Source organism: Protobothrops mucrosquamatus, unplaced genomic scaffold, assembly GCF_001527695.2.
Source record: "Protobothrops mucrosquamatus isolate PMUCROS unplaced genomic scaffold, P.Mucros_1.0 scaffold3084, whole genome shotgun sequence".
Classification (NCBI taxonomy): Eukaryota; Metazoa; Chordata; class Lepidosauria; order Squamata; family Viperidae; genus Protobothrops; species Protobothrops mucrosquamatus.
Genome location: NW_015389094.1, coordinates 17,678 through 27,488, shown reverse-complemented (window position 1 = coordinate 27,488; position 9,811 = coordinate 17,678). Strand labels below are relative to the sequence as shown.

General features: G+C 48.7%; 1 protein-coding gene across 1 annotated transcript in view; it reads right to left on the bottom strand.

Moving 5' to 3' along the window:
- Window positions 1-9,811, bottom strand: part of ASH1L (ASH1 like histone lysine methyltransferase) — a gene marked incomplete at its 5' end in the record, with an annotated part of 37,079 nt that overhangs the window by 11,877 nt on the left and 15,391 nt on the right. Inside the window, 10 exons of the mRNA XM_029286198.1 lie at window positions 50-205; window positions 567-661; window positions 1,691-1,852; window positions 2,602-2,710; window positions 4,719-4,865; window positions 5,504-5,541; window positions 5,648-5,723; window positions 5,963-6,071; window positions 6,697-6,742; window positions 7,912-7,985. Of these exons, the coding sequence (XP_029142031.1) occupies window positions 50-205; window positions 567-661; window positions 1,691-1,852; window positions 2,602-2,710; window positions 4,719-4,865; window positions 5,504-5,541; window positions 5,648-5,723; window positions 5,963-6,071; window positions 6,697-6,742; window positions 7,912-7,985 (1,012 nt within the window). The remainder of the gene's footprint in view (window positions 1-49; window positions 206-566; window positions 662-1,690; window positions 1,853-2,601; window positions 2,711-4,718; window positions 4,866-5,503; window positions 5,542-5,647; window positions 5,724-5,962; window positions 6,072-6,696; window positions 6,743-7,911; window positions 7,986-9,811) is intronic.

Genomic DNA, 9,811 nt, shown 5'->3' with positions numbered 1-9,811 from the left:
GACTCCGAGGGGCTCGGAGAACAGGGCTCAAGAGGCCGGACCCTTACCCGACTTGATGTTGCCGTCGTCCCGACACATCCCATTCCAGCGGGTGTACAAGGAGGGCGAGTGGAGGTTGTCGCTGACGTGCTTGACTTCCTCCTGCTTCTGACGGATCTTGTCCCAGTTGCGCACCAGGAAAACGTGGTGTTTCAGCACAAAATTCCTAGAAGAGGAGGGGGGGGTCAGAGAGTGGGGAGGAGGGAGAGTGGGGGAAACCTCAGCCACTGCTGCAGATGGTGGTGATGAAGAGGTGGCTGCTTTCAAAGGTTGAGGGCTGATTGGACGGGGAGAAAAATGAGGGGGGGGGGTTGCTTCGTTCTCCGAGCTTGTGGGTCGGTTTCTGGACGTTTCGTTACCAAGCTAGGCAACATCTTCAGTGAAATGGAGAGGATGTCGGTGCTTGACCCCTCCCAAGACCCTCGTCTGGCACGACCCACACCTCACCCACCCCAAGACCACCCTTGGGGTGAGGAGGCTGCAAAGCACCCAGGCTGGGGCGCCAGCGGCCCTTCCCTTCTCCTCACCTTTCCCTGTTGGACATGGGCTTCATCTGCAGGTGGGGGGTCAACCGAGTTGGGGGGGCGGAGTTCTCCCCGGGGTCTTCCGGAACGTGGCCCTTCTGGAAAACAAGAGTGATGTTTCTGGCAGGGAGGGAGGGAAGTCTTCAGAGAGAGAGAGAGAAAGCTAAATTGGGGGGGGGGGCGCACCCAGGTTCCAAACTCTGCTTCACCACGGGCAGGAAATGATTTTCCCTTTTGTGATCTTCTGACGTGCAAAATCAATTGGGGGGGGGAAAATAATCCAGATTCGCTGAAGGACCACGTGGCTAATTTAACAAGGGCAAAGCTCACTTAACTGAAGTCACACTTAGCAGCAGAAAAGTTGGGCTCCCTCGTGATTGAAAGTCGTAACTGCCTGTACCTTTTTTGGGGGGGCGGGGGGAATCCATCGTAACTTTGATCGCTAATCGGCTGGTCGTTAAACGAGGACCTTGGGAAGCTAATTGGCTAAGCTCTCCGATGAGGATCTTCCTCTGAAATGTTTATCTATATCATCTATATCTATCTCTATCTATCTCTGTCTATCTATCTCTGCCTGTCTGTCTATCTCTATCTCTATCTCATCTATTTATCTATGTCTGTCTGTCTGTCTCTATCTCATCTATGTCTGTCTGTCTATCTATCTCTATCTCTCTCATCTATCTATCTATCTATGTCTGTCTATCTGTCTATCTGTCTATCTTTCTATCTTTCTATCTATCTATCTATCTATCTATCTATCTATCTATCTATCTATCTATCTCATCTATCTATCTATCTATCTATCTATCTATCTATCTATCTATCTCATCTATCTGTCTGTCTGTCTGTCTGTCTGTCTGTCTGTCTGTCTGTCTGTCTGTCTCTCTCTCTCTCTCTCTCTATCTCATCTGTCTGTCTGTCTGTCTGTCTGTCTGTCTATCTATCTATCTATCTATCTATCTATCTATCTATCTATCTATCTATCTATCTATCTATCTATCTATCTATCTATCTATCTATCTATCTATCTATCTTATCTATCTCTATTTCATCTATCTATTTTTTGGAACCTCACGCGCCTCCGACCAACGCTAAACGGCCAGGGTGGACGTGGGGTAGGGGCTCACCCTCTTTTTCAACTTGTGCTTCGACTTCCTCTTCTCTTTGGACCGGCTGGGCCGCCTCTGGGCTGGGACCATCTGGTTGCCTTTGTTGAGCAGGCCGTTCATTCGCTGGCTCTTGCCGCCGATGATCCCCCGGCATTTTTCGAAGCCGCACTTGCAGAGTTGCTAAGAGGAGGAAAAGGGGGCGCCTGTTTCAATGGTGTGTGTGTGTGTGCATGGAGGAAAACGGGGTGCGTGTTTCAATGGGGGGGGAGCCCTCGCCGAAGAGAGGAAGCTGGGCAGCTCCGAGTGATCCAACAGACCCAGCCGCACCCCTTCTTTGTTTCGTGTTTATCCCGCCTTTCCAGGCAGTCCTCGACTTACAGCGCTTCGTTTAGTGATGACGGCGCCACAAAAAAGGGACTTTACCACCATTGCTCGCGCTGAGGGCCATCGTGGCAACCCTGTGGTCACGGGGTCAAAATTGAAACGCTTGGGCAACCGGTTCATGTTTATGACGGCCGCAGCGTCCCGTGTGTGTGTCTGTCTGTGTGTGTGACGTGATCCCCTTTTGCGGCCTTCTGACAAGCCAACGAAGGAAGCCAGATTCACTTAACGTCCGTGTGACTAACTTAACAACGGGGGCAGGAAAGGTGGTAGAAAAAGGGTGCAAAACTCATTGAACGACCGTCTCGCTTAGGAGGAGAAATCCTGGGCTCCTTTGTGGCCGTTAAGTCGAGGACTATTGTATTTTATTTGTAAGTAACTCAAGGCAGCAAAGAGATGTAATTCTCTTTCCTCTTTCTATTTCCCCCCCCACACACGACAATCCTGCAAGGCGGGCTGGGCTGAGAGGGAGGGGCTGGCCCAAAGTCACCCAGCTGGCAGAAGAGGATCCAGAGCAGAGACCCCCCCCAGCCCCGTGCGCCCCTCACCTGCTTTTCCATGTTGAAGGAGTGGAAATTGTAGTCGTAAGTCAGCTCGGTGCCGGCCGGCATGTCCTTCAAAGCGTAGAGGCCGATCCGGTAAACGCCGTTGACCGACCTGGAGAGAAAGGAAGGAAAACCGGAAACGCCGTTAAAAAACAACAACAACCCTAGTTTCTCTTATTCTCTTATTTAAGAGAAACTAGGGGCACCTGAATAGTAAATAAATATGTTAGTTTAAGTCTAAACATTTGAATTCTAAAGAAGTGATTCTGATGTTGCATTGTATAACGGCAGCAAGGTTATTGGTTGCTCAAAACTGGAAGAAAGAGGTATTACCTACTATGGATGATTGGAGAATGACGGTGTCGTACTTCGCAGAAATGGCTAAGATTTCCGCATACTTGAAAGATCAATCTCAAGAAAAAATTATTTTGGTTCGGAGAAGATGGATAGATTATATTCAGAGAAAGTATGAGATGAATAAATATTATATAGCCTTTGAGTAGACTTTATATTATTTTTATTTATTTATTATAATTTATGTAGTTATATTATTATTCATTATATGGTTATTGTATATATTTTATGGTTATGTTAAGTTGATATTTGTTTATTTGTTTTTAGAGTTAAAGTATGTTTATATTTGATTGTATTATGGCTGGGTAGTTTTAATTAGACTTGGGATGATATGTGCTTAACCCTGTATTCCAGTTCTGGGAAGTCCGGGGGGGGGGAAGAGGGGGGATGAAGGAGGGTAGAGATATGTAAAAGTTGGTGTATTAAAATGTCGCAGAGAAGTAATGTAAAGTTTTATGAAAAGGAGATGCTCGGCCAGTACCCCCAAACTGCATCCGAAGGATGAGAAAAGGAAGGAGGTGGGATGTGTGGGGTAGTTGGAAGAGAGGAGAGAGGTGTAGGTAGGAGGACAGGAGGGGAGGAGGGAAGTAGGTAGGAAGGGTGAAAGAGAGGGTGGATGCAGGGTGGGGGGGGCTGCCGAGCTGCTCTGAAATTTTTATGTCTATATTTAATATGATTTTTTTTTTTACTAATGTATACCATATTTGTATTAAGACTTTGGGGGGGGTAGTTGAAAAATTAATAAAAAGTTTTTATTGAAGTCTAAACATTTGAAAAATTAATAAAGCGTAAAACAGGATCTTATGGGATAGATAGTAAGTTGTTGAAAACTTTTATTGATTAATGGAATTTATATGTAGAGATGTATTAACAAATGAATTTGTTTTAGAAATGTATTAATTGGATTATTATACACCAAATAGATAGAAAGTGTTAGTTTAAGTCTAAACATTTGAAAAATTAATAAAGCGTAAAACAGGATCTTATGGGATAGATAATGAGCTGATGAAAATTTTTATTGATTAATGGAATTTACATGTAGAGATGTATTAACGAATGAATTTGTTTTAGGAATGTATTAATTTGATTACAATATCCTAAATAGATAGAGAGGGACATTTCAAGGAATATTGTGTGAGCTGTATATTTATAATGTTATTGTTTTTTAACTGATTACCCTATCTCCACGTTGGTTCTTAAGCCTTGTTGGTGTAAAATGGAAAACTAATAAAAATTGTTTATAATAATAATTTAAAAAAACCCACCACCTAACAGCTGGGTTGTTAATGCATTGCTCCGCCGGTTGGCACAGATAGTCCTTGACTTATGACCAAACATGGAGCCCCAGATTTCTGCTACTAAGTGAGGCAGTTGTGAAGGGAGTTTTTGCACCCTTTTGGCGGACCTTCGCCGCGGTTGTGAAATGAATCGCCGCAGCGGTGAATTGCAAGAACACGGGTTGTTAAATGAATCCAGCTTCCCTCATTGGCTTTGCTTGTCAGGAGGACCCCGCTGGGACCTTGCGACCGTCATAAATGTGAGTCAGTTACCAAAGGTTTGAATGTTGATCCGGGGACCGCGAGGATGGGGTTTCGCGTGCGTGAATCAAAGGTCCTAAGCCCCTTTTTCCCAGTGCTGTCGTAACTTCGGACAGTCACTAAACGAAACGTCGTAGGCCGAGGACTGCCGGCGCTTGAGCTTCGGTTTGCTTTCTGGAGCACAGGAAGGCAGGAGAGGCTCCCCGACAGGTGCAGGGGCGCACTTACCATTTCTGCATCTCACAGTTGGGGTTGCAGCTGTGGTTGATGAAGCGGGCCTCGTTGCCCATCCGATAGCTGTCAATCACCATGCCGCTGTCCAGGTTGAGGCAGTAGTGATCGCTGTGGTTGTGGTACTGCTCGATCATCCGGTTCCTGAAAAGCCAACACACCTGAGCAGGGGATGGACTAGAAGACCTCCCAGGTCCCTTCCAACTCTGTTACTCTGTATTCTGAGCAGGGGGATGGACTAGAAGACTTCCGAGGTCCCTTCCAACTCTGTTATCCTGTTATTCTGAGCAGGGGGTTGGACTAGAAGACCTCCGAGGTCCCTTCCAATTCTTTTATTTTGTGTTCTGAGCAGGGGGTTGGACTAGAAGACCTCCAAGGTCCCTTCCAACTCTGTTATTCTGAGCAGGGGGCTGGACTAGAAGACCTCCAAGGTCCCTTCCAATTCTTTTATTTTGTGTTCTGAGCAGGGGGTTGGACTAGAAGACCTCCGAGGTCCCTTTCAACTCTGTTATTCTGAGCAGGGGGCTGGACTAGAAGACCTCCAAGGTCCCTTCCAATTCTTTTATTTTGTGTTCTGAGCAGGGGGTTGGACTAGAAGACCTCCGAGGTCCCTTTCAACTGTTACTCTGTATTCTGAGCAGGGGGTTGGACTAGAAGACCTCCGAGGTCCCTTCCGTTACTCTGTTATTCTGCTCTGGTGGAGCTGATCTAGGCATTTCTCCCCACCTTCCTCTCCCACGCAGCAGGGAGGATCCCAAATCATCCTTCCGGCCGGCGTTTACCTGAATTCCTGCTCGCTGACGACGAGAGGGTTCATGAGTTACTACTTGACGGGCCGGAACTCCCTGAGGAACCATGCCTACGGGGTCGGAAAGAGGAGGCGGGCCTTCGCAAGGTCTGTGACCTGGGTGAGCACGGAGACTTACGCGACCAACGTCGTGACGAGAGGCGTCCCTGTCCACAACCCGCTCGTGAGCCGTTTCTAGTAGGACTCCCGTCTCTCTAAGAGAAAGAGAGAAAGAGAAAGAGAGAGAGAGAGAGAGAGAGAGAGAGAGAGAGAGAGAGAGAGAGAGAGAGAGAGAGAGAGAGAGAGAGAGAGAGAGAGAGAGAGATTCAGACACACAGCTGGCTCAGGAAATCTGGGAGTTGAAGTCCACAAGTCCTAAAGAGGGGGGGGGATCGTTCCCCACCCGATTTAACCCGTAAGAAACACAAGTGCTGGGTTCGAGTCCACCGCCTACCTGTTCAAACAGTCATCCAGGCATCCGCTTTTCCGGCTGTCTTCGGGTTGTTTGCAGTTGCAAGTGGTGGCTTCGTAACCAGAAAAAGGTTTCACATCTACATAAACGTCTGCGGGTGGGTGGGGAAAAAAAAAAAAGGCACAGGATGAGGGAGGGATCCTAAATCTATCCCAGGAAAAAAGGCACAGGATGAGGGAGGGATCCTAAATCCAGCTGGGGGGGGGCAAGGCACAGGATGAGGGAGGGATCCTAAATCCATCCCAGGAAAAAAAGCACAGGATGAGGGAGGGATCCTAAATCCATCTCAGGAAAAAAGGCACAGGATGAGGGAGGGATCCTAAATCCATCCCAGGAAAGAGAGAAAGGGATGAGGGAGGGATGAGGGAGGGATCCTAAATCCATCCCAGGAAAAAAGGCACAGGATGAGGGAGGGATCCTAAATCCATCCCAGGAAAAAAGGCACAGGATGAGGGAGGGATCCTAAATCCATCTCAGGAAAAAAGGCACAGGATGAGGGAGGGATCCTAAATCTAGCCCAAGATGGAAGGCTTCAAATTTAAAAGGCTTTTCTCACCCTGGCCCAAATTTCAAGCTATCTGCCAAACAAGACAGCCTAAACACGACATAAAGAGCAAGGAAGGTGGGTTCGGATGCCTTGAAAGGGAAGCTGTGCTCCCCATTTCTGGGGGACCCCCCCCCCAAAAAAAAGCCGTTATAAACGCAGGCGGACTTACTTGAACGGATTTTTTTATAAAGTGGGACGTCTGGCTTTTTATACAGCTGAAACAAAAGGGAGAAAGACTGTTGATTACGTCACACAATCGAGGGCCTCAGAATAAGAGAGCTGGAAGGGACCTTGGAGGTCTTCTAGTCCAGCCCTCTGCTCATTCAAAGTAAGGTGGGTGGGGTTGGTTTTTTTTGGCGCTTTTCATAAAAGGGAGATCGGGCTGCGGGCCGCCAAGGGAGGCTACAAGATGTCAGATACAGACTCCTGATTTTTGCTGTAGTTGTTTTAAAACAGAAAAGAAAAAGTCAAGAGAAATATAAGGTCGCAAGAGGGGATCGCGTGACTCTGGGACGCCGCGACCGTCATAAATACGAGTCGGCTGACAAGTGTCTGCACACATATTTAGGGAATGGCCAGCTTGGGGAAAAGCCGAACGAAGACATAGAGATGTTTTGATTTTGCAGCGAATTATCCAATAATCCACATTTATTTTCTTCCCGGCCGGGCTGCTGGCTGCAAGGGAGCAATTTGATTCCCCCAGGAGGAAAAGGAGAGTCCAGGAAAGCAGACTGGGCAAAGTCGAAATCTTGGCCTTTTAAAGCAGTTTTCCCCTTTCCTGCATGGACCACCAAGGCTGGCTCTGAACTGTAGGAGGAGAAGCCCCTTCTCCTTTTCCCAAAAATTCGGGTTTAAGGTGGGAGAAACGAAACGAAGAAAATGGAAATAGAGAGAGAGAAAGGGGAGAAAAAAAAGAGCTTTTTTCCCTCTCTTGGGCCCTGATCCAAGAAAAATAAGGCCTGAAATTTATTTTTTTTTCCAGGACTGTTGGCAGAACATCTAAATTCTCCAGAGGGGTGTCTCACACTCACACACACACACATATCCACGCACAACACATCCTTGCCCAAAGGCGCTGTCAGAATAAAAGTCCCCAGCAGGGATTAAGAGCTGAGGTCTTTTGCCAGCTGTTGTTGCTCGGCACGGCAGTCAAGTCGGGCGGGCGGGAAGCAGAGGCTGGCATGGCTAGAGGTGATGGAAGCTGTTTTGTGTTAAATCTGTTATCTTCAACATCTTCCCTTCCTTTTCTCTCTCTCTCTCTCTCTAAAAACCCATCACCACCGTTAACAAAAGACAGCTGGCTGAATTCAAGATGCCTTTTGCAAACAGAATCCCAGCCGACCACCTGCGAGATTCGAACCGGGCACCGGTCTTAACCCCTTACCTGGTTATGCTTCCACTGCCAGAGAATGTCGTAAGGCAACTGAAAGTCGATTCGCTTCTGCCGAAGGTATTTTCCTGCAGGATGGGAGAGAAGAAAGGCATCTGATCAGAACGGAGCTGGCAGGGGCCCTCCGAGGCCATCTAGTCCAACCCCCCTGCTCAAGCAGGAGAGCCTGGGCCATTTCAGATAGTCGGCTGTCGGGTCTGTTCTTGAAAACCTCCAGTGTTGTCACACCCACAGCCTGTTCCACTGGTTCATTGTCTTCACTGTTAGGAAGTTTCTCCTTAATTCCAGGTTGCTTCTCTCCTTGATCGGTTTCCATCCGTCGTTTCTTGTCCTGCTCTCTGGTGCTTTGGAAAATAAACTGACCCCCCCTTCTTTGTGGCAGCCCCCCAAATACTGGAATATTAGGTCACCCCTAGTCCTTCTTTTCTCTAGACTAGCCACTCCCCAATCCTGCAACCGTTCTTCCTGTGTTTTAGTCTCCAGGCCTTTAATCATCTTAGTTGGTCTTCTTAGCATTTTTATTTTGGGTTTTTTTTCCCCACCTAGGTGTAAAAATCTTGCTTTTCTCCACATATCCAATATTAGTATCATTTGGCAAACAGCCCCCAAAGGTGCCTTCTCAAAAGGCAACTGGACTCTGTTCTCCCTTGAGGACGTTTCGCTCCTCACCCAAGCAGCTTCTTCGGTTCTGACCGACGGGCGGAGGATGGAAGGGTTGATATTCCTTGCGGTCATCTGGACGATAGCGCTCCCTCTCCTTCCATCCTCTGCCCTTTGGACAGAATTGTAGAAGCTCCTGGGCTGTGGCTGTGCATTCTGGGATTCCAAGCTCGGCGCTCTGGAGCCACGGAAGTGAGCGGGCCCCGTTTAGAGTCGGGACGTCTTTGCGAAAGAGGCGAAGGGGGAGGGGAGGGGCGTCTTTCCAACGGGGCTCTTAAAATGTGTTCGGTGCTCGGCCAGTTCCAGGAAGCGGCTGAATCCGCTGGGAATCTGTTTTCACTTCTATGACCTCACCGGAGGAAACAAAAGCCTCTTTCAAGAGGCTGGCGACGGGCCCGGGGAATGGGGAGCGCTCCCTCTTGCCCTGGAATCAAGGAGCCACCCAACTCAGCCGGCCTCGGGCCGAGAAATAATCATCCTCGGAACGTGATCCGGGCAGGGCCAAAGAATCTCATGAAAGCAGCCTTCTCTTTCCAGCAGGGTCCAAGGAGAACGGCAGGGTGGGATCGGAGAAGGGAAGAAGGGATCCATCTGTTAAGTCCCTCTCTTCCCGATTCACAAATCCCTACCTGGGGGGGGGGGAGATTCTCAAACAGGGGGGCCGAGCGAGATTGTCGTGGGCACTCTGCCCATGCCTCGGGGTTCCTTTGTCAAAGATGAAAGCGAGGCCCTGGAAGATCGAGGTCACAGAGGAAAAGGGGGAAACGTGCTGCTTCTCTCTCTCGTGAATTTGGGGAGGGGGAGCGCGCCGGAGGCTTGGTGGGACCGTGCGAGGTGGGTTCTGGGTTGGGGGGGGAGGAGAGAGGCCAGGCCTCTCCTGGCTGGCCCCGTTCCAGCTTATTGTTACTCTTGGCAGCCTGCCTCCATCCTCCTGTAACATGGTGGAGGGTGCTTGCCATAATTGGGGAAGAAGGCTGGCTGGGTGTAAATGTTACACTCTCCCCCCCCTCCCCTTTGCACTCCCCCCCCCCTTTGTGGGGAAATAGTCGTGCCCACACCCGCTTCGGGAATGCAGAGCCAGGACCAGCGTCCTCCTCGCGCTGATCCAGAGTTGCAAACCCTTTCAGGAAAGGAAAAGAAAAAAAACCCCACAATGGAATGGAACAAAGTCCTGCACTGCTAGATGCTTTCAAGGGGGGAAACCAGGAAGAAAGGGACTTTTTTTAAAAAAAAA